The 24,754-nt window shown below is 44.9% G+C and overlaps 1 protein-coding gene across 6 annotated transcripts in view; it reads left to right on the forward strand.

Moving 5' to 3' along the window:
- The window catches only part of dnm3a (dynamin 3a), a 53,610-nt gene continuing 28,856 nt past the window's right edge, over positions 1 to 24,754 (forward strand). For 2 of the 6 annotated variants that reach the window (XM_015356444.2, XM_015356445.2), the window contains exons 1-14: positions 4 to 517; positions 758 to 1,067; positions 14,709 to 14,782; positions 15,624 to 15,773; positions 16,703 to 16,906; positions 17,322 to 17,420; positions 17,860 to 18,020; positions 18,497 to 18,639; positions 20,028 to 20,163; positions 21,433 to 21,500; positions 21,758 to 21,896; positions 22,043 to 22,129; positions 22,488 to 22,558; positions 22,865 to 22,916. In XM_015356444.2, coding sequence (XP_015211930.2) covers positions 907 to 1,067; positions 14,709 to 14,782; positions 15,624 to 15,773; positions 16,703 to 16,906; positions 17,322 to 17,420; positions 17,860 to 18,020; positions 18,497 to 18,639; positions 20,028 to 20,163; positions 21,433 to 21,500; positions 21,758 to 21,896; positions 22,043 to 22,129; positions 22,488 to 22,558; positions 22,865 to 22,916 — 1,545 coding nt within the window. In that variant the 5' untranslated portion in view covers positions 4 to 517; positions 758 to 906. Of the gene's footprint in view, positions 518 to 757; positions 1,068 to 14,708; positions 14,783 to 15,623; positions 15,774 to 16,702; positions 16,907 to 17,321; positions 17,421 to 17,859; positions 18,021 to 18,496; positions 18,640 to 20,027; positions 20,164 to 21,432; positions 21,501 to 21,757; positions 21,897 to 22,042; positions 22,130 to 22,487; positions 22,559 to 22,864; positions 22,917 to 24,754 lie in introns of those variants that run through there. The other 4 variants (XM_015356446.2, XM_015356443.2, XM_015356447.2 and 1 more) reach the window with 4 other exon arrangements.

The following is a 24,754-nucleotide window of genomic DNA, read 5'->3' on the forward strand; positions in this document are numbered from 1 at the left end:
GGACTGCTGGCGTGTTTGTGGGCGTGGATTATATACCACTTGGGTCCGGGGGCGGAGCCGTGACGTTTCTGGCAAGATTCGCAACCTTTCATTGGCTCCTGAGTTGTCCGTCTCTTTGGGGCGTGGAGCGCCGCTGCTAAAATCGCGCATGCGCAGACTAGGGACGAACCCGTTAGCTGTCAGAAAGGAGCTCCGGCGGTCCGGGGCGCTGACGTCGAACCGAGCCGAACCGGCGGAGGCTGGACCAGAAGTTTTGCCACGGCCGCTGCTTCAGGCCGTGGGGACTCCAACGCTTGGCCTGTCATTGACACGGGAAACCGGAGGGGGCTGGAAAGCAGTCTGACTTTTCCTTCACAGCGACCCAGAACCGAACCGCTCGGGGGAGACGATTCTAACCCAGCGGTACCCGGCCAGGCTGTGGGACAGCGGCGAGCCGAGGCGCCTGTCATCCCGAAGGCCAGGACAGACAGGACCATCCCTTATAGTCCGGAGACGACAGCCCGTCTTTCATAACAGGGTAATGACAATACTGCGATTGCACGCATAATAATAATAGTCGCTATAAGAATAATGCATCAACCATCTCGATAGACGTGCGCATCCCAGTTCTGCATCATTCCTGGCGTCCTCTGATAAAAAGAATCCGCTTTTGAAACGAGAAAACGTCCCTGAAGTTGTTCTGTAGCTGCCAGTGACAATGCTACTCTAATGATATATCAGCCCGTGTGTAACAGCTCTCTCTCCTGTGCCCCTCCAGCCCCCCTGAGCGACACCCCCAGCGCCTGGATGGTGTGACTGGGCTCGCCAGTCGCCCCCAGCCCGGATAGTGATCTCGCCGTCTCACCCCGGCTTGTCGCGCCTCTCCACCGCCCCACCGCGCCTCCTCGGCCCCCCGGCTGTGTCGCCATGGGTAACCGGGGGATGGAGGAGCTCATCCCGCTGGTGAACCGGCTGCAGGACGCCTTCAGCACCATCGGCCAGAGCTGCAACCTTGACCTGCCGCAGATCGCGGTGGTGGGCGGCCAGAGCGCCGGGAAGAGCTCGGTGCTGGAGAACTTCGTGGGGAGGCAAGTATCTATTCGGCTTACTGCTACCGCCGCCAACAAGGAACAGTAACGCCGGGGCGGATACGAGACAAGTGAGCGGCAGCCCTCCTGATCTCCCTGACGCCCTCTTGCACAGCGGCGCGCCCAGCACCTCGCCCGCGCTGTTTATATATCTGTGGTGCCAATGCAGCCAACTCGTGCTGTGACACAGCCGTGCTGTATTGTACAGGGCATTATTGACCTAATCCCATCTGCGCCTCTGACAAGGGAGACTCGGGATTGTTCCCCCTGTAACGCCACAAGCAGCCCTGGTTGCCAGCAGGCCCCACAAAAATCAAACAAACATACGGTGCAGTCTGTAATGTAATGGGACAACGTTGCTTTCCTGACTGTATGGTAATGAGTTTGTACGATCTATCAATATTAATGCCATCCCATGCCATTTTGCAAGAAATACTAATGCTACACTAGAAGAAATGCTGCTCTTCCAATATCAAAATCTTGTTTCAAATTCATATTCTCTATTATTTGGGGATAAAAGCTTGGGTAAACAGTGCACTCTACTCTTTTATGGGTGTTTAAAAGGAAATCCTTTTTTCCCCTAAGTATATGTAGAAAGTCCAGATGCAGACAGTGTTTGTGAAATGATTTAGTCTTGAATGGTCAGCACCTTCACTGTTCAGTGTGAAAGGCAGTTAGCTGTGTCAGTGTCCCCCTGGTGTGCACCGTGCAGGTGGAGCTCTCTGTGAGGCCTCTGGCTGTTTTCGAAATAACGTTGCTGGGCTGAGTTTTCATGATTGAGCCGTGCCCTGTGTGTGGTGCTCTGCAGCACATTCAGACACAGAATACCTGCACCACGACTTTAATGAGCACTCAGAGTGCTTTGCAAGCCAGATTGCAGAAGGGCAGAGAAAAGAAAGTCATCAAGCAATTAGAAATCCTTTTAAAACCGTTTGCCAAAGCTGATGAATCATAGAAAAAGTGAGGCGCATACAATCTAAAAATATTTTGACTGTTTAGTGTTAATACTGGAACACAAATACAGAAATGTTCCAAGGAGTTGAAATGATTTAAGGATGATTTTGTTAAGGGAGATCTGTCCTAGATAAACATTGTCTAGTTTTATGGACTTGCTATAAGGTAACCTGCTGTCAGCTATCCATTCAGCCATTTTTAACTTTACTTCCATCAGGGAGTAAATATGTAAATAGTAGTATTTACGCTTTATAAGCGTTCAAAGAGTCTGGCTATTGCTGTCTGCTACTATTACACAGATCATTCTTTTTGGTGCTTTGTAATGATTTGCATGGGTTTACTGCTAATGAAAGCTGGACAGAACATGTACACAATAAGGTCTCCTGTGGGAATGCCGTGTTTGAAGTGCGTAGGTACACAGAGGCTTGCCTTTTTCCCCCGCGAGATTTTCGGCCATGTGGACTGAACACTGTCCAGCTGGCTGAACAGACTGGAGGTCGGGCAGAGGTAGGGCGGCATGAGTGAGCGCCAGTGGCTTGCAGCCTGGAGGGGCTGTGGTGCCTGGGCTGCGATACGAGACGTGAGGCTTGAAGGAAAGGGCCTGCCCTCCCTCGTTCCCCCTGGCGTGTGGATGCAGGGTTTGCAGTCATGAGCTGAGATGTGGATAACCCACGGTTCACTACTTCAATCCAGCAGTAGTGGAGGATTTTAACAGAAAGATACAGAAGGTTACAAATGTTATGAATGCTCGAGTGGGTGGTTTGTCCCAGATACCCACGACTCATGACATAAAAATGCCTCCCATCTATCGTCATAAATGCACCTTCTTCAAACATCTGTGTTGATCTCATGCCCTTTTTTTTTTTCCATTGTTGTCAATCTCAGTTCTTGCCTTTTTTGATCTTGGTGCACTCCCCATTTTTAGACTAGACACAGCTCCTGCCTACCTGGGAAAGGTATACATTTCTGACCAGGATTTATTGTAATCAGCGATTGATTGCTACTGGGATGAAAACGTGCAGTGTGTTCTTGAAATGGCAGTTTGAAATTGGGGAGTGGATGAGGGACGTGGCCCTGAGACTGTTCTCACCCTGTGATGAGGCAGTGCTGGGTCGTGTCTTATCACTCCTACTGGAAAGAGAGTGTCGGTACTGAAATGCTGCCAGTTTTGAATGACCTAGCAGTTGTGTGTCGAGGATGCAGACATGCTAATGCATTTGCATGCTGTCATGTGAACTACTGTACATACGTTTTGTACATAGACTACAGTACATGCATGTACAGTAACTGTGCAGTCTGACACAAGAACATGTATGCATGAAGTTACAGGCAGACACATGGTCCACACATGGGCACTGGCAGTTTAGCATTTGCAGAAACGTCCTCTCAAGCTGGTGGCATCTTGGCCTTTGAATGTTGGTAAGGATAGACTGAATAGCATTAGCAGCATGTAAAAAATAATGAAGGCAATAATGGAGACATGTTTCTTTTTAACATATTTAACTATCAGATGCTATTTAACACAGATTACAGACTAGTTCATGCCAGATGAGATTCTTCTCTCTTTACCTGATTTTCAGTTTGTGTTGTTTTCATTACTGTTCAGTGAAAAGTGACTTCTTGCAATACTTAACACAGCCCATGTCATTGCATTTCATAGGCTGATTTCTTTACCAGTTGTATTACATGACTGTATGATTTTCAGTTTATCAAGTAGTATGTGTTATTCATGAGGCTAGTTATAGTACACATGATGATGCCTAGATCCATACAGGGACACTGGGATGTTTACAGGTTTGTGCAATTCCCAATCAACTGATCTTTCCTTGGGAAAATATAGATAAGAGAAGACTTTATTGATTCTGTAGGGAAATTGGTGAAAAGAACAGTTCACAGAATTGGACAATGTAAAGGATTCATTTTTTAAATTACAAATGCACAACTAGATCTACAGATATAAGCCTATATGGGGAAATAACTGCAGATTGATAGGTACTTCCACTATTTAGCAGACTTGTAGTCCCTTCCTCAAATCCAAGAGTCAGTCCAGTTTGAATGTCCAAGTGACCAAAACTCAAAATGGTGACATTACTTAACCTGTTTTGAATCTGACATCCAAGATATGGATGCTTGATATACAGGATTACAAGCCTAAATTGTAAAATCCAAGTGTAAAAGGCATTGGTAAACACGTTCATTAACTTATAACCAAATATAAAAAAGTTTCTATTGGCAGAAAATCTTAAAAACAGGATACTTTTTTTATTTTCAGGATTATTTCTTTTCTCTGCCAAAACCGCAGTATCCTTCAGAAAAAAATTCAAACCCTGAATACATGGAAATATTGTGTGCTCCGATATTCTCTCAATATTCCCTCAGTATTACAAATATAAATTATAACACAGATCAAGTGTTGAATCCAAGGTACCATCCTTTCTGCATTGGCAAAGTATACAATCAGAATCCTCTTTACACTGTTATGCATATATAGTTTTGAAAAATAAAGCTTGCAGTTTTTATGTTTATTAAATGTTTTTGCCACCATTTAGATTAATTGATCTTCCTTGATACACAAATGAATTTTGTCACACAAGCACTAAATCAGTTGATTGGACATAAGTAAGTGAATAATCTTGCTCTATCCTGGAGAAGATCAAGAAAGAAAAGCACTGCGAAGCGCTGATATGCCACTCTTTTCAGGAGAACAAAGCTTTTGTGCCATCATTATGTTGGGGACTTTAATAAGTGACTTGCTCTCTGGGGTGTTCACAGCCAGCAATTTCTAACCTGGCAAGTTGCAAGTAAATGCAATCCATCCACGACATGGGTGACCACAAGTCGCAACACCTTATCAAAACTGACACATAATTATGCTCCACCTTTGTGAATATTTTCTCGTATCATCTGCATCGGAAATTCTAGATCACAACAAGTGACAGCAGCCTGACTGCAAACTCATCCTGAATTGATAGCGTTCCAGCAAGATGACACCTGTGAACGTGCTGCTTGTATAACAACAGTGTTTGAAATGGCTTTCCTGCTAGTTGAGAATGACTGTTGTATCGCATAGGCCTTACATGCCAGACTTGAACTGTGTTGAACATTTGTTGCATGAGCAAAGTCAACATGTGGCATCTGGAGCTCAGAGACCAGTGAATAGGCACACGCTTGTGCTGGACCTGTGAGACAAATCCCTCATCACAGTTTCTGCAAGTTAGAGCAAGGCATGTGTTACAGTACATGTTCAGCTTCTTCATCGGCTGCTCCACCTGCTATTAGCCTGTAACTTTCACAGCAGATACCCTATTGATGAACACCATTAAACATGTCCATTCAATGAAATAGAAAAGATATTATTACCACGATATACAGTAACTTTGCAAGTATTTGCACTAACAAGTGGTATAGTAAGTGTCTTTTGATGATAGTTTGTATATTTGTAATTTTGTGAGCTCTTGGTAATACAGGAACGGTTTCTTTAAAGTAAAAGATACATTTGCTTGAAAAGGACTACACTGCAAAACCACACAGGAGTCCTGTGCAATGCTGATGAGAGAATCAGCTCTAGAGGACATGTCTGTACTACTTTAATAAAATACAAATTGCAGGGAGTAACTTGACAGCTAAATCTCTGACCCAGTTTTGAAAAATCAGGCCACAGTCATCCTTTCCTTCAAACACTGGCTTTCACCAGATCCCTCCCCAAAAAACTGAATCAAAGCCTTCAGGCAGTCGCAGAGTCCACACCTGTCCAGCTAATGACACTCATACTGTCATGAGAGTTTTTCAGAGGGGTAAGGGTGCATTTCTCCTTCCCTAAAAGAGCGTGTTCTTGAAGCAGGAGAGGTGTCGAAGTGCACAGCAGCATGAGCGACCTGAGGTCTTGGCTATGCCCAAGGCTGCATGTCTTGTATCTGGAAAGAGGAGGGTTCTGCAGTGACCAGCTCCTGAAAGGGAAACAAACTCACTGATCCAAACTTCACCTTCCGGTTTACTGAGGACCACAGGGACAGGCTGAGATGATTAAACACCAGTAAAGAGAATTGAAGGCACCACTGCACAGGGGGAGGAGGTGAATGTTTTTAACGGTCCAGCCCCAGACGGATGGGATGCTGATTCACAGAGCTCCTTTGATAAGCGAATTAATGAGTTCCTGGCATCGCTGAAGGATTGCTTAACACAGAGGGAGATGGATCCATTAGCTGATCCTGTGTTCCTCCAGTATGCTCAGAACTCGGCAGTTCTGACTCCCTCAACTGGTTTCCTGTTGAATCTCACGGACTTGAATATATTGCTCTCGTCCTTTGAGGCGCTGTAGAGAATAATAGTAATAATAATTGCTTGCACTTATATAGCGCTTTTTCTGGACACTCCACTCAAAGCGCTTTACAGGTAATGGGGACCCCTCCGCCACCACCAGTGTGCAGCCCCACCTGGATGATGCGATGGCAGTCATAGTGCACCAGTACGCTCACCACACACCAGCTATCAGTGGGGAGGAGAGCAGAGTATTGGAGCAAATTCATAGATGGGGATTATACGGAGGCCATGATTGGTAAGGGCCAATGGGAAATTTGGCCAGGACACCGGGGTTACACCCCTACTCTTTTCGAGAAACACCCTGGGATTTTTAATGACCACAGAGAGTCAGGACCTCGGTTTTACGTCTCATCCGAATGTTTTCCCCCTTTTATTTCTGACTTCCTAGAAAGTTACCGCTCTTGTCATGTTGTCTAGTCTTCTGATGCTAGACTGTTGTTTGTCCCCTCTACAGACTGCAAGGCCTTCTGCTCTGCCTGGGCTGCTCTACCTCCTCATTCCCTGTCCGATCGGGAATTCTTAGTCTGTATTTTCACATTTCATCTTAAAAGCCACTTGTTTAAACTGGCTTTCTTGTAGATTTGATGATGTAGTTTGATGTACTCGTACTTGTAATTGTTTTTTTAGATTTTGTATTTCTGCAAGCTGTATTCTGTTATTATTTAATAATGCCGATGAAGTTTAAACAGTGTGTCTGCCGTAGGTACACTCGCTCCCAGGCTTTCTTTACACACATTGTACACACAGAAGTGCACACACAGGTAATGACACCCCACACTTCACAAACACACTGCGCACTGCTGAAATCCTGATCCACACTGTCGCACGCAGTCATCGGCCCTCACAGAGACGAGGAAGGAAAATGAATGATGTATGGGATTTCAGTCTGATGCGTGGTAATGAGTTCGGTATGAAACAGGGTTAAATTAGAATTGGTTTCATCTGGATTTGCTGTGACTCCCCCACCCCAAAAAGATCTGTATCATTTACTTGTGTTGCTAGGCAACTGCCACGATGAGTTGCAATTCCAGCCACATAATTGATGTGCACCCTTTTCAACCCCCCCCCCATACACACACATGAACTGCAGTTCTGACATCACTGTGGAGACTGTAGGGATGCTCAGGCAGTGGGACCACACTTCAGCACTCCAGTGCGGGCAACATGGACTGACAAAATGCACCCGAGGACATTTATTCCAAACAAGGGAATTCAGAACCGTCTATATTACTTCACCAATTCACATGTCAGTGAGGCAGATCAGTTGAAATGAGCAAACTACTGCATGATCGTTGTTTCTGCCGCTGCTAATTCTCAGCAGTCTTGTTTCATTATGCAGATTCCTGCATCTTATTTGCTGGCCTTTCGATTTGATTCGAAAGTCCAGAAGGCAACGGAGGAGAGGAACCAAAAACTCCTCTGTAAGGAGAAAAAAAACCTCTAGGGGTCCAAGGTCAACTGGCTGCCCAACCCCTCGGGGCATGCTAACATTATACAATTCTAAAAAAAACGACTAAATGTGGAGCATTAAGTCTTCCATCATGTCCTTCGGTGTTTCTACAACCCATGTTTAGTTTGTGTAGTTTGCAAAGCATGTGCAGATCTTTTCTCCGTGCAAGGAGAGAGCTGTCTTTTAGGCTGTGTGTGCCGGAGTGTAGAAGCACCAGCTGTGTCTGAGTGTGGAGCCTGGTTGCTGGACATGGGAGAGTCCAGCAGTGTGGATTACTGTTAGATGGGGGCTTATTTCTGACATGGATCTCTCCCCTGTAGGTAATCTGTGATTCTTGAGAAACGTCATCAGAGTAATGAAGGATGATGGCACAGTCTAACCATACTCTTGAAGTCAGGTGGTTTTGTTCCAGAGAAATATTTCCTTCTCGCTTTCAGAAAAGAAATGGGAAGTTTGAAGGTGTATCACCAAGAGACAACATTTCTATAGGAGAGAGAATTTCAAGGATTTTTCTGTTTAATTTGTGCTCATAGGTACAGAATTAAGGTTTGAATCTCAATATACGATGGGTTAGGTACAATACATATTGTTTGTCAAACATCTTCTAGAACTAATTAATTCTCCTCAATTCCACTTCTTGTTCTTAAATGCTACAGTACTTCCGAAGATAACCGAGTGTTCAGTAAACACAGAAGAACAATTACTGATAAATCCATTTGTACTATCAAACAGTATTGTTTTGCACAAAGTGCTACTTAATAACCATCTTTAAAAAAAGCAGGTGTCGGCACTTAGTCCTGGAACTAACTTAAGTAGTGTTGTTACAGGACTAGACCAAGCCAGTCTAGGATGGCAGAAAACCCTAGTACTGTAGTGCAGTTCTGATGCAAACGGTGATCTACAGTATATACTGTACACAAAAGCTAAAGAAGTGGTTTTTTTTTGCTATTTTTCATTAAATGAGAGTATTCCTGTGCACATACTAGGTACCATTGGTTAGGCTAAGATGGGTTATCAGTATGCTTAGTGAAATGTGATTACAGTTGTCACTGGGTGTAAGGCGGCAGTAGATCATAAGGTACATAAATATAGTCTGAACTGGTGAGGTGTGAGATGTCTAGAGCTGGTTCCACTAGCAGGGTAGTAGGGGAGGAGTACAGTAGTTCTTGGGGACATCCTGGCTCAGTGCACAGTGAGTGTTACTAAGGTACACTAGATAGAGGCCTGCTTGGAGGTTCCGGTGAGGTCTTTATTAGTTGTGTCCTGTAGATGTCTACAATGTGGATTATTTTTCATCACTGGGCACTGTGCACAATCAGAGTGGGTCCTGAGGAAAAGCTTGTTTGCCCCCTTTGCATTTCTCTCTTAAGGGCATCGGACCTCTTGTGTCAATTCATCATCAGGACCTGCCTGAATCAGGGCTTTTTCCCCTTTAGGAATCAGCTAAAGGTGTCTCGGTTGCAGAACTGTGAGCAGCACCCCAGGGGTTCTGTGTATCAGTGTCTGTAGCCCTGTCCGGCATAGGGCTGACCCATCTGTCAGGGTGACAGACAGCTGTCTGCCCTGAGCAGGGAACTGCTGACTCTATAGGACAGGAGAGGCAAGAGAGTGTGTGCCCTTCCTTCCCAGCTTCCCCTTGGATTCCCCCTCACTGCCACAGCTCTGTCTGCCCTGCTTGTCCAGTGTGGTGGCACAGTGGTGGGTGACAGACCCTCCTCACGGCCTGGGAATGTGTCGAATGTCAGGAGCTTCATCCTCGAGGCAAGCAAAATGTCACCAAAATACTTCTACAATATCAGTCTTTTGTGCTTGCATTCTTGTTCTAGATTTCACCTTTACACTTTTATTATTAATTTTCAGACATTGGAACAGCCAGTTTGTGCTTTGGGGCCAAAGCTGTGAAAGTCAGTCCCCAACAGTGGATGAATTGTCTGCATCAGAGTACTGTAGATCCCCAGTCTGCAGAGGGTTACACTGTGCTGCATTTTGTCAGTGGCTTTCTTCAAAATACTCCTTTATGCCTTTATGTTTGCAAAACTACAATCCAGAATCATCAAAAAAAAAACTTGAATGTTGTGATAGCTTTCTTTTGTAAGTTTCTGACATGAGTTCCCGTCTTTGTAGCAGCCCTGTGTTCTGAAAGACACTGTGAGGAGACATAGCTAGTGGTAGATAGTGAGAGGCAGAGAGCTGCCTCAGGGGACGTGGGGATATATAGATACTTTATTGTCCACTAGTGTGGAAATTTGTCTTTGGCTTCTCCCATCTGACAAGGTGTCAGATCCCCCAGATGTCAGTTATTATGGGAATGATGGAGAAACCTGTTGAAGACTTGTAACTTGCAAGACGAGGTTCCCTGCCTTTATCTTCATTTTCAATCTACAATACAGTGTTTTCAGCATCAGTGAGAATCTGAAATGGGAGCTCTCATAGGCTAATTTCCTTGCTGTTGTTTACATGTTTATGATTTTGCAGAGGGAATTGCAATCAGGGAATAAGCTATACATAGTAACATTTTAAATTATTGTCGTGATATCTAACTGATGCAAATCCCACTCAAGTGGAATGTTGAATGCCATTTTCTGATGATAAGAAAATGAAGAGGAGCAAATCCTAATTGGCTTCTGTATGCAGCAAATAAGCTTCACCCCAGATCAGCAAATCGCGCCTTTCAAATGCACGTTTCCATGTTTCAAATGGATTGAGTCCTATTGTCAATAACTAGAAATGAAAAAGAATGTGTAAACTGAAAATTAAGGGAAAGGCAGTTAATGCAGGTTTTCGTCAAGTGATATCTGACAAAGTCCAACGATCACAGGGAGATCGTTCAGAAATCTCTCTGAACTGTTGTGCACCCTGCCCTACCAAATGCCACCGGGTGCACCTGATATGAAAGAAGTGCAGTGTAGGTCTGTATCTGACGTCCTGGATTGCGACTGGTCGGAGTGTGTGTATATCTGTGGGTGTGGGGGAGCTGGTACTGTATGTGATTTGGGTCAGCCTCCTTGAAGAGCAATGACAAACCACATCTGCTGCTTCTCTGTGCCTCTGTCACTCTCTCTCCCCTTCAGAAAACTGGGTCTCATCCCTTGGCCATCTTTTCGTTCTTGCAGCCTTACTGAGATTCTTAATTAGATTTTCTCATCTCATTTTATAAATGAGGCAAAGACTGCTTTATTTTATAGTAAGCATTAGATTCCCAATCGGCTTCAAATGGTTGGAGCTGAAAGATTCTCACTTACTGTCCAACTTACTGACTATGCCATTGTCTTAAAATCCATATCTTTTCATGGGTGGCTTATGCAAAGCATTAAATTTGAATGCGGTAGTTTTGAATGACACTAATGACTTGGATTTTGAGAGATATACAGTACGTATATGATTTGTAAAGTCTTAATATTTATTATTTTACTAAAACATAAGGTTTCATTTTTTATCATATTGACAGGTTTCTGAGGTTTTCCAAGAAATCTGTTAATGCTGTTGATGCTGTTTAAAATGATGGAAACACAGATGCATACATAAGGCACTGCAGTCAGCCTGGAATATGTTTCACTTTACTAGGCATAGAAGGTAGAATGGACATTTAAATACTGGGGGCAAACATGCACGCACATGTGGAAACGCTGATGCACTGAAGTACACACATGTTTAGTATAGCGCGAGTCGCCGAATGTCCTGCTTATGCTGTTCCAGAGAGGCTCACAGCAGCCTGAGTCACAGAGCTGCATTGCAGGGGTCTTGCTAGGCAGGGGCTCTCCGTGTGTGGGTGTCTTGAGTGTGCATTTCCATTCCTCAGCTTGGCAGTCTCTGTGTGGCATGGAAGTTGACCTGGATGACTGATTAATTAATGTTGTGAGTTTATGAGTCTGCCTGCATTTGTGCATTTGATAGTCTGGTATACTGAGCATCAGAAGTTCCAGCGCTGAGCTGAGTGTGAGAGTTGACATTGGATGCTTTTTTCAAAAGCTGGGTTTGAGTGTGAAGCCCTGTGGGGTGATAGTGCTGATGGCTGTGTGGTCTGGGGCAGCCAGCCTGAGATTAAAATCAGTGCACATGCTGGCATGTCCCAGGTGTTCCATGCCGAGAGACGGCTTAATTTCTGCTACTTCAGGTTCGCTCGCTGCACAGCCTTGAAAAAACACAAGATCAACCTGTACAGGCCGTAAAGCTTTGTACAAAATGTCTTTACAACATCGTCTTTGTCTTGGTTTTTCACTGGGGAAAACCGAGTAACCTCAGTGTCATGTTATGTGTTGTATGAATAGGCCGGCTCCCAGTGTCCTAGCAGGCTGGCCATTGCATAATGGGGCTTTTCATTTGAGAGTTAGCTCTTTCATAATGGGACTGGGGCACAGGACTGGGTGGGGATCAAGGCTGAGACAGCGTGTGAACTGCTGGCGAGACAGGACATGGAGGAAAGTGCCAGCACTTTCTGCTTGTGTTCACTTAGGCTTAATCTCCTCAATACACATGACTAGCAGAACTGGGGAGCAGGACCTCTGTCTGGACTGAAAGCTCAGCTTGCTGTGGCATTATGTTAGAATTAAGGGAGAGGCTGAGGCATCTCTCTCAGTATTATGGTGAGGGTGGAGTTCTTGTGTTGTTATTGAGAGATGAGAATGACGTGCTGTGCTGTCAAAACTATAGGAACTATATAGCAAGGTATAGAATTATATAGGTGTACAAGTTTGGAAACGAGGAGGCCACATGGTCCATCTTGCCTGTTTGGTAGTCTAGTATTTTGAGCATCAAAAAATCACAACACTTACAACTGCAGCACCAGCACAAAGTGTTCGATGTACTGACATTGTAATTAACAGACATGGAAAACCCTTGATTTATATTTGTCCTCAACAGGAATGATCAACACAAGGTCACAGACTAGCAGCATGTGTGGCCTTTGCTGGAGGAAAATCAACTACATCTGGGAAGCGTGCTTTGCAATAACATGTTCTGAGGGATGCTGTCCCCTTCCTCTAAGAGATTCTGGACAAGCCTGTGCTTATTGACTGGTCTCAGAACCTCAGATGTCACATGTTGTCTCGGCTCATCCAACAGCTGTTCAGTGGAAAGCACGTCTGGCAAGTAGGCCCTCTATGGCATTACCAATCCTTCTCATCTGGCAGGACAGCCATAGTTACACAGGCAGCAGTGGCCAGGTGGGAACGATTCATTTTGCACCATGCAGGTTGCAATCCCGTGTTGTGACCTGGCATTTCTGATGCAGTGCAAATGTGAAAATGAGCTTGAACGATGACAAGGCAGTCTTGGCTTTTGACTTGTGGTCTCCCAGATTCTGTTGAATTAGTGATGGAGATTGTGTTTGGCTTTAACTTCTTGCTAGGTTAGTAACCGTTGGCTTTGAACACAAATGACGTAGTCCAACCTCCAACATACCAATGGAACTAAAGCACTGTTGCCTTAATAAAGGGGGGTTAGTGATCTTTTCTGTGTTCTTCTTTCTTGATATTTATCAGGCTTGGTACTCAGCAGGTTAATTCACCTCATCACCTGTGCCCAATCAGCTCTCTCATTAATGAGTTTTTGTATTTCTGTAGCAAAGCTGAGCTTGTAATGGTCAATCATGAATGATCCACTCATCAAAATGATGGATAAAATGCAGCCAATATCCAGTATCAATATACATTGTTTTTCTCCAAGCCGACACACAAACATGAGACTATGTTTTGTTTTAATATTCGGTGTAGTTTAGTAAATCTAGAATTTCATTTAACAGCTTCATGAAGAGGCCCAAATTCCAGGCTTCGCCTTTCATGGAATCCTACTCCTAACACCCACAATTCTCTTTGTAAAGAAGTGTTTCCTATTCTATATCCAAAATGAATTTCCTTATCCAAAGCGTAGTTTCCAGCTTTGACCCTATGTTTTTATTTGCTACTGAATTTGGAGTGGTCCACTGTGTGTGTATATCGCCTAGGATTTTATGGACGTGCATTAAACCTCTTCCAAATCTCCTTTGTTAGACTGAATATAGAGTAAAGGAACTAAATATCCATATATGACAGTCACTTTACACCAGGAGTCGCTCTTGTTGCTGTTCCTTGAACTCTCTGTCAAGCTGTTACAGATTTTATTTTCATACTGCATTGTTATTTATTCTGTTTTAAAAAAGAGGCTGTCTGGAGCATTGTAAAAATAAGCAAAACCATTCCTTTATTAAATTCCACACATTTAACTTTATACCCCAGCATCATCTTTGCTTTATTATTGCTTCCTCACATGCACATGCAGATCTCTTTCAAGCTCAGCTCAGAAGAACTGTGTATGTGGCTTGTATAAAAGACTTTATGTTCCTATTTCCTGCTTGGATCATTTTGTGTTTATCAACATTAAGTTTCATTTGCCAGCCCAGTTCACTACGATTGACGACCAAATGATTCCGAAGGTGCTGTTGGTGGAGCAGTTCTGTGCTGCAGAGAGACCGGTGGGGTGCCTGTATCCCTGGGGTAGGAAGAGTGATTGCAGAGGGATCTCAGCTGGGTAGCTCATGCCCTGCTGAGCTGCACCAGTGTGATGCAGTGTGTGGCGCTGTGCTCTGTTGTAGGGGAGAGCATGACAAGGTCATTGCAGGTGCAGCTCCAACACCTCTTGGGAAATCGTTCAGCACAGGAGCTGCAGCAGTGTGGCACTGAGGATACAGAGAGGCAAGAGGGACTTCATACTCAGCAGGGCAGGCATGTAAAGGGAGCTGATGCACACATCGTGCTGGATTAACAAATAGCTTTTCTGTCCAAGCATTTGAGTATATTGGAGTTCCTGTGGTTGACAGAACTGAGTTGACTGTAGGTGAATTCTCTTGTGACCCCTGACCTTGTGTCTCAGCCTGGGCCTGGAAGCTCCCTTTGCTCCTTATCGTGATGACTAAGACGTTCCCTGTCCTTGTGTCCTTTCAGAGATTTCCTGCCGCGAGGCTCTGGGATAGTCACCAGGAGGCCCCTGGTCCTGCAGCTCATCAGCGCTAACACAGGTATGACATGCTCTCAGAGCACACCTGTGCAGCCAGCACACAACTGGGCTGGTTCAAAATAGCACAAACAAAAGCAAAATATACTGCCAATCGGACATGGTAATTAACAGCTTTTAAGTAACAATATTAAAGGAATATGGAATGTTGATGTGGCATGTGGATCACTGCAGATTCATTCTCATGTGAACAGCTATTGCCAAGACGAATACATCAATGCAGCTCCGTCTGCAATACTAAGATGCTGGCAAACGTGAGGCCTTGTGTCTGTGATCATCTGAGTAACACTAGCCGCCACCAGAGGGCACTGCTTTCCTTTCCATTAGTCTTGCATCAACTGTGCAAAGAAGGCATCTTTTCCAGAAAATCTGGGGGCATTGTGAGGAGCTGGTATCTTTAGTCTCTGTTTGGGTACCTGGAGAACATTAAGACAGATGTACATAGAGGGAAAGAGATAGTGTGGGTTAGTGGTTAGAGCTGAGGACTAGCCAGATAGGCAGGAAGGAAGTATAGGTTATTTCTTATGCCCAAGGAACTGAGAGAATGAAGAGCACAGTGCTCTACTAGATAGACATGACAGATTGGGAGAGGAAGGATGGCAGCATCGTTTGGGAATGAATGAAGCCAGGCTTTGTCAGTGTCTTTAAGTCCTTGATGCTCAGAGCAGGCAGGACAAGGAGGTAAAATGACAGACGAGAGGATAAGTTACTGTACAGAATAAAACATGCAGGCAGTTTGTAACAGTTTAAGGATATTAAATCTTATTATCTCTGGCTCATTTTTTTCTCTTTGCTCTCTCCTCTGTCTCTTCTCTGCGTGTTTTGCCTCTTGTCTGTTTGTGCAGAGTATGCAGAGTTCCTGCAATGTAAGGGGAAGAAGTTCACAGATTTTGATGAGGTTCGCCAGGAGATTGAGGCTGAAACAGACCGGCTGACTGGGGCCAACAAGGGTATCTCGCCTGTGCCCATCAACTTGCGGGTATACTCCCCATATGGTATGAGCTGTCTGCATTACCTGTGACAGCCTGTGTGTCTGTACCACTGCTTGGGTCCCTGCATTGCTACTGTATGCCTGTGTGTCCGTGACATTTCCTGTGTCTCTGTGTCTGTTCATCTGCACCGTCCATAAGCATCTCTGCCTCAGTCTGTGTCACTGTCCCTAAGCGTCTCTTCCTCAGTCTGTCTCACTGTCCCTAAGCAACTGTACCATAGTCTTTCTCACTGTTCCTAAACGCCTCTACCTCAGTCTGTGTCACTGTCCCTAAGTGAGTACACCATTGTCTGTGTCACTGTCCTTAAGTGTCTGTATCATTGTCTGCGACACTGTTCCTAAGTATCTGTACCATTGTGTGTCAGTGTCCTTCCCTCAGCACCTGTACTACTGTCTATGTCACTGTCTCTAAGCGAATGCATCATTGTCTCATTGTTCATCATCATCCATACCATTGTCTATGCATCTGTACTATTGTTTGTCTGTATTCCTGTGTTACTGTACCTGTAGTTTAAAATAAAGGTTGCTAAAATAGAGACAATGTATATATTTTTTTTAATTTGCACATAGTGATGGAAGTAAAGGCATACTTCTGTGATTCTGCAGTGAGATTGAGCTTTTCTGTAAGGTGCTCGATCACTGAGGAGAATTAATCAAAATTACCTGCTCACTCACCGAGGGAAGTGCAAGCGAAAGCAGCCAAAATCTGCCTTTGACTGACTTTGTATTGAAATCATATTTGTATTTAATGCCTCACAATCAATGACAAGAGAACCTTGTCCTTTCTAGCAATGCATGTGCAGAATATGGGCATGTGTAATAACATGATCTTTCTGCCTGTCTGCCTCTCTCTCTATTTGTCTTTATATATTTGTATCTGGGCTTCTGTCTCTTTTGTCATGTCTATCCTTGTCTCTGTGCGTTTGCGTGCAGTGCTAAACCTGACACTGATTGATCTTCCCGGGATCACCAAGGTTCCAGTTGGGGATCAACCCCCCGACATTGAGTACCAAATCCGGGACATGATCATGCAGTTTATTTGTCGGGAGAATTGCCTCATCTTGGCTGTCACGCCTGCCAACACCGACCTGGCAAACTCCGACGCACTCAAGCTGGCCAAAGACGTGGACCCCCAGGGTGAGACCGCTGTGAGGGTGTGAGAGGAGCGAGAGAAAAGGAAAAGGGGCGACAAGGAACGCAGGCAGGAAGGAAAGGATGGTGCAAGAGAAAGAAGGGAGAGAGAGGAAGGATGGAAGCGAATGAGGATCCATTCAGTTAAGAGGGAAAGTGAATGAGTTGACAGAGGATGGGTGTAAAGTAGAGAGCATGGAATGGTTTGGGAGGAGGGGATGTTATAGTGAGGATGGATGGGAGAGCGGCTGTGAGGAGACAAGGGAAGGAAGAAGGAAAAAAGAGGGGGGTGTATGCATGTCAGAGACACACGATGGTGTGGAGAGGGCAGTGCCTGTGTAGTGCAGGGGACTGGGCTTTTGGGGACATGTGGTGTGGTGTGCGGGCCCCGTTGGTGATCTTCGTGGCCCCTGACCCTCAGGTCAGCGCACAATCGGGGTCATCACCAAGCTGGACCTGATGGATGAGGGGACCGATGCTCGGGACGTCCTGGAGAACAAGCTGCTGCCCCTGCGCAGAGGTATGGCCCAGAGCAGCACGACCTCTTAGTACAATACTGCACAAGAAACCCGGCAGGAATCAGCATCCTGCTTTTCTCCACGTTTTCCACATTAAAGATAATACGATCACCATTTTTTTGTTAAACCACCCAATTTTGAATATTTTTTGGGGGGTATTTCACATTTTGGATTGTAGCTACGAACCTTAAACGGGAGACAATAAGAAAGTGTAGGCAGATTCCTCTGATCAGTCCAGCTTCGAGCGTCTCATCTCTTATAGGCAGAGGTTGGGCGCTGATCGGAGGAGAGGCGCGTCCCTCCCTGCCAGCGCCGCGTGCCTGCCAGCGCCGCGTGCCTGCCAGCCCAGGAAGCCTAGTCCCTGATGGGGCCTTACCCCACAGGCGCTCGGCTGCGTCCTTCTGTCTTGTCTTATGCTGTCAGTCTCCCCTTTCTCCCCAGGGTATATTGGTGTGGTGAATCGCAGTCAGAAGGACATTGATGGAAAGAAGGACATCAAGGCAGCGCTGGCAGCAGAGAGGAAGTTCTTCCTGTCCCACCCTTCCTATAGACACATTGCTGACAACATGGGCACCCCATACCTGCAGAAAGTGCTGAACCAGGTCAGGTGGGAAAGGTGGAGAGAGCACAGAGAATAGAGAGAGAGAGAGAGAGAGAGAGAGAGAGAGAGAGAGAGAGAGAGAGAGAGAGAGAGAGAGAGAGAGGGGGTCTGAGGACTCAGGAGGGAGATTGATGGAGATGAAGAAAGACGGAATGGGTGTATTCGAGAGACAGTAAGAAAGGCTCAGCATTAGACATGAGTCTTCCACGTAAAGTCTTCAGTAAAAACACAGAAATTAAACGGATGTTCCAAATTTAGTCTCTTGATATGAATTAAGAACCGCGGTCCCGACACAGATCCTCACTTATTGTCACCCTAACTTCAAACTTTCCTCAATCCAAATGCATGCGTTACCTCGCTGTTTGTGAATGAAAATTAAAAGATTTTCCCTGTAGAATTATACCACTTCTCTCTTTGTTCCCGTACCCCAGGTATTCACACATTGTTCTCGCTCTTCCTGGCTTCCTCTCTCCGCAGCAACTGACGAACCACATCCGGGACACTCTCCCAGCATTCCGCAGCAAGCTGCAGGCCCAGCTGCTGTCCCTGGACAAGGAGGCGGAGGAGTACCGCCACTTCCGGCCCGACGACCCCTCGCGCAAGACCAAGGCGCTGCTGCAGTGAGCTGTGGGCCAGGGCAGGGGCTGGAGGGCGCAGGAGCTGTGAACCTCCCATATTAGAGGCTCAGAGAGTTGGAATAATTCTAAAGAAATAAGCCTTGGAGGTCTGATAAAACTGTGTTGGTGATTTCTGCACAGGCCTCTCCCAGCGTGTGTCCTGTTTGTGGTGTGCAATCCACGCTAGCTGTGTGTTTTAGGAGAAATGTCAGTGGCTCTTAGGCTTGACCGCCTTGGTGTGTGGATTTCTCCCATGGCCTCATGGCCTCAACAGTTTACACAACAGCCTTCTGATACTTAGTTTTTACGTGTGGAACTAGAAAGTAGTTATCGAGCCTGCCCATCCTTTGTTAGCGATTATTTTAATTATATTAATTAAATTATTCATCTTTAATGCTATTAGTAATGCTAAAAGCAGTGGACTGTTTTGTGCAGAGTGAACATCTAACAGCATCAGAAATGCCCAGATACGTCACTCTTTTCATTGAGCTCTTTAGCTCTTTATTTTTCTATTCCTTGTAAGTTTGTTTAATTCGTATTTTTTATACCTTTCACTCACTGGTTTATTAAAGCACTGTGCAAACCGCTCGCTGTTCTGTGATGTGCAGTGCGCAATGTTTTTGTTTTTCGTTTGGCCAACTCAATAGTTTGTGTGCTCCAGTGCATGTCAGTAGTGGGCGTTTACTTGCCAGGATCACCAAGGGAACATGCCCTTTCTGAGCAGGATCAATCCGAGACGAAGCAGAAGCGTCTGTGTGAACGCACCTGTTGTTTCAGTCATCAGAGTGGAAATTCTGCCTGCAAGTCTGGTCATTTTTTGTAAATGTCCATTTTTTTTAAATCCAGCACAGCTTTGAGTTGGATGGCTGCAATTGAACATTTATGTAAAATACCTTTTGATCAAATTAAATTTCTAAAAGTTTTAGTACCATTGTGGATGTAAATTGAAATATTAAGAACAGATTAGCACTTCTTAGAAACAATGTATTTAGAAAAAGTGTCTTTATATTTGCATTATAAACTTAATATTGGCCCAAAAAAGTAACTTACAAGATGCATATGCCTTCAATGTATACAAAAGTTTATTAAGTCACTCTTATAGGTTTGTATAACAATTGTTTTCAACTAGTGTCAGCTTTTAAGGCTGGTATTATGTTATGATACCTGACTGAGCTAATAGATACATGTATGTTCTGAGCTGCAGTAAAGTGAAAAGTATAGATTGTAAGTATGTTCTGGAAAATTTACTGTATGCGGTTGGAAGTCTTTATGTATAAATAGTAATAGAGTGTAGAAATGGATGTAGGGCACCTGAACTAGGACCCCAAGTAGTCCACAGACCCCAGGTTATGACATACTGATCTAATGGAATCTCTGATGATGTCTCGCAGGATGGTGCAGCAGTTCTCTGTGGACTTTGAAAAGCGGATTGAAGGCTCGGGTGACCAAGTGGACACTGTGGAACTTTCTGGTGGTGCCAAAATCAACAGAATCTTCCACGAACGCTTCCCTTTTGAGCTGGTCAAGGTTCGTCAGCCCAGCTGTTCTCACTGCGATAGACCAGCCTCTCTGGTGGGGTAAAAGGCTGTATAGTAAAGGTACCACACAGTGCAAGACCTCTGTAGCCATGTTTACAGAGGCAAGCTGCTGTACCCTTAGATGACATGATGTATCACTTTCTTTATCAATGGGAAATGACTGAACCACACTGGCTTATTCTTTGTGTAAACTAAGCCTATGCAAATATGCAAGGCATTCTGCTTGTTACAGAATTGCCTCTTGTGCTAAAGGTTCACTGTTCATCATCCAGTGTCAAAGACCACAGTAGTATAAGTGGTCAATGTCCCAGGTGACAAGTTTATTAGGATCTGTGTGACTTCTGCAGTTGTGATTTTGTTATCCAGGCAGAGCAGGTCAGACAAGAACAGGGCGTAGAGTTGGACACTCCTGAAAACCCCAGTAGTGCTGCTAGTGTGGGTGATGTTGATATTGTCGTGGGAGACCGTGTTCGTGTCTGGCAGATCAGATGTTGACAGATCATTTCAAATACAGAGTGAATACCACAGGCTGAGCCAATTCACACCCCATCTGCTTTAATTGTTCTTAAGACCACTGCGCCTGTTAATCAAAGTCAGCTTCAGGTGCTGCCAATGTTACATAAAATAATTATTAATTAAAATCAGTTATTCAGTCTTTACATTTAATATTAAACTTTAATTTACTTGAAGTACTGTGTACATTAAGATAAGTGTTATCACCATATAAACATTTATATGTGGTGTTGACCCTACAGTATAATGGATATAGTTACAAATATTAGACGTAATGTGAGAAGATGATCCATGTGTGAAAACCAAGATATACTGTCATGTTGAGTTCTGCACTGATTTATCATTTGACATTTCACACACACCAATAGAACAGAATTCTGCACAACAATAAAAAATGCATATTAAACCAGCACAGTCTCACAGCTTTGTGCTTTTGAAAAGGAATAGTAAATCACTTTCATCATCTCATTATGTTTTAAGGGACAAACACATAGTAAAAAAGAACTGCAAATTATACTTTATTTTACCTGACACAGTTCGTATTTCTGTGCAAACTTTTCTGTACCCCAGCTTGTTCACTTGTCACTTAGGATGTACTGTAGAAATTTCAAGGCCTGAACTGATGTTCTCTGACTTACTTCTCTGTGACTTTCTTTTTTGATAGATCAGATTTTTATTTTGATTTTAACAAGGAACATCTGTGACTTTCTGTGTCTCTGTATCCTTCCTGTGACTCTGCTGACAGATGGAGTTTGATGAGAAGGAGCTGAGGAGAGAGATCAGCTATGCCATCAAGAACATCCATGGCATCAGGCTAGTGTCCTCTGGGTCATCGCTGTTTCCTTGTCTCAGTGTCCTCTGGGTTATTGCTGTTCCCATGTCTCAAGTGTCCAGAGTGTCTTTTCTGGCTGTCCTCTCTTCTCCTCTCTTTCCTTCTTTTTATCCTCTCTGCCTGTTCCTAAACCTTTCATAACTCTCTTAGTTCCTCCGAATTCTCCAGCTGTCTCCTCTCCATCCCCCTGACTCCCTCTCCCTCTCCCTGTTCTTTGTCTCTCGCTCTCTCTGAGCAGGACGGGGCTGTTCACACCTGACATGGCATTTGAGGCAATAGTGAAGAAGCAGATCGTGAAGCTAAAGGAGCCCTGTCTGAAGTGTGTGGACATGGTGATCCAGGAGCTTATCAACACTGTGCGGCAGTGCACCATCAAGGTACAGCAGTGTTCCTCAACCACAAGAACACAAGTGAAAGTGATAAAGGGAAACCAGTAACGTTCCCCGCACATTGTTTGCTGCAGTGCGGGTTGTCAAACTGTGTAGGTGCAATTGTGCCTGAGTGACCGTGTGTGTCATTGCAGTTGGGGACATTCCCAAGGCTTCGCGAGGAGACGGAGAGAATCGTGACCACACACATCCGGGACCGAGAGAGCCGGGCCAAGGACCAGGTCACCCAGAAACATCCCCGCTGGAAAGCTTGCACACACCTAATTACCTGTTCACACTACTGACTTACTGTACTGTACATGCACATCCCCAGTCCCCAGACACACACAGCCAGGACTGTTGGTTCTCGTTAGATGTCTGGTTTGCACTTTGGATGCACAGCCTTAAACACACATGCAGACAGCGAGTTGACAGAAATAGGCAACAATAATTAACGCTGCTGGGACTGATAATTCCCCTTTCTCCTCGCTGTCAGCATTTCCATCTCCCTGAATTTGTCTCAGTCTCCTTCCCCAATTCTTCCTCTTCTTGTCCTTCTTCATGCCTGTCCCATTATTGAATTGCTTTCTCTCTTGGCAGGTGTTGCTGCTAATTGAGGTCCAGCTTTCGTACATCAACACAAACCATGAGGACTTCATTGGGTTCGCCAAGTGAGTCTAAGGGCACCTCCAGCTATTGAACAATAGAGAGCCTGTGAAAGAGGGATTTACAGAGAAAGGGAGTAACAGGTATTAAGTTACAGACTGGAGCAGAGAGATGGAAGTCCAATATATTTAGAAGCTGAAAGCTCCCATCATTGTAGCATACAAGGCATTTAGGGGGCAAATAGTCTGAAGTTTTCTTATAGTCAGTAAAAATACTAACTGGGGTTTTTCTTAAGTTCCTCTACCTTTGTCTTTTCCCTTCTCACTGCCTTTCTGCTGGAATCTCTCTCTCTGTCTGCCTGTCTCCTGCAGTGCACAGCAGAGGAGTAGCCAGATGAGCAAGAAGAGTTCTGCCGGAAACCAGGTGGGCGCCTCCACATCCTCCTTTCCCCCCACCCTGTCTTATCCCTCTTTCATCGTTCTGCGATGCTCCTCCTTTCCCGTCTCTCGCTTTACCCTCTCTCCTTCCTCTGATACCTCTCTCGTCGTCGTCCCCCCCCCACTCCTCTGCCTCTGCCTTTTCTCCTCTCCTCACGTTTTCCCGTGACCCATCAATGCGGGATTTCGGAGAAGCCATATTCACCCATTCCAGCGGGACAGTTGCACACGAGTCCGCTCTTGAACACGGTGTCGGGGATTGTGACTGGAGGAATATGATCTGTGTACAGAAGGGACAAAATATCTAATTCTGCAGAAACGTTGACCTGGAGTCCCTCAGATTTTCTGTCTGTCTGTTATGTATTGTATACTGTATATTTATTTTTTATGCATGAGCTTGTATATGTGATGATTTTGTGCTGGGTGTTTTCGGTTGAATCCTTGCTGTTTTTTGTTTCAGTTGTCATTAACAACAGTGCTTCTTTTATTTTTTAACTCCTTTTTATTTGGCCCTCCTTCCTATTTATTTTTTTACTCCCTGCTCTCTTGCCCCATTATGGTTTTTATCTTTAACTCCCTTCCTCCCAGCCCTCTTTATGCCCTGCACCCCCCCTGCTTGTCCCTTGTCTGAATCTCTGAGCAGCTCAGCCCCACAGCCTGCCCTGCTGGAGGGGCCAGGTGAGTACTGAGATGGGGACGAGGGTGGTGCAGTGGGGAGGCTGGAAAACTACAGTACGCGTTTAAAACTGACATCAAACCGAAGCAATGTTACACACGAGAGGAGCCTGTTTAGCAAACCCTATTAATAAGCAGGTGTGAGACCTCATGGGAAAACCTAAGGTTGCTGCTGGAAGAGGTGTTAGTGGGGCCAGCAGGGGGCGCTCACCCTGTGGTCTATGTGGGTTCTAATGCCCCAGTATAATGACGGGGACACTATACTGTAAAAAGGTGCTGTCCTTCGCATGAGATGTAAAACCAGTAAGTCCTGACTCTCTGTGGTCATTAAAAATCCCAGGGCGTTTCTTGAAAACAGTATGGGTGTAACCCGGGCGTCCTGGCCAAATTTCCCATTGGCCCTGACCAGTCATGGCCTCCTAATAATCCCCATCTGTGAATTGGCTTTATCACTCTGCTCTCCTCCCCACTGATACCTAGTGTGTGGCGAGCATTCTGGCGCACTATGACTGCCGTCGCATCATCCAGGTGGGGCTGCACACTGGTGGTGGTGGAGGGGAGTCCCTATTACCTGTAAAGCGCTTTGAGTGGAATGTCCAGAAAAGCGCTACATAAGTGTAAGCAATTATTATTGTTATATATTTGTCAGTAATTTTATGATCCCAGAGCCCCAGAAAACTGTTCTTGGTTGCTCTCATTTGATTTAGCCTCATAATATGAATGTAGTTATATTTCATTTCCATCAGTGCACGGTGGTCCTTATCATTATTTTGGATTTGAAGAAACATCTAGAAATCATAAATGTCATATCTTGAAATTTCATCATTAATGGCCCTTGTGTTTTGCGAGCTCCAGTGCAGTCTGTATGGGTTCCTTATAGCCTACGATTAGGGGTTGGGGAACATGCAGCTGCTGTCTTGTTCCAGGAGCTTCTCAGCATTATCTGAAAGTCAGTTAGAATACTTCCCAGATGTTGCAGCGTGCCAATGCTACACCTACCATATGCACCTGAAGTCTGCAGCGCAAATAGTCCCCTAAGCTGTTACAGTTACTTGATGGTACGCTACATGTTATTAACTTAACTATGTTAACAATATGATTCACTTTCATTCTTATTTGAAAAAAGGTTAAATGTACCCATTTTGATGA

The sequence above is a fragment of the Lepisosteus oculatus genome, chromosome 9 (assembly GCF_040954835.1).
Source record: "Lepisosteus oculatus isolate fLepOcu1 chromosome 9, fLepOcu1.hap2, whole genome shotgun sequence".
Lineage (NCBI taxonomy): Eukaryota > Metazoa > Chordata > Actinopteri > Semionotiformes > Lepisosteidae > Lepisosteus > Lepisosteus oculatus.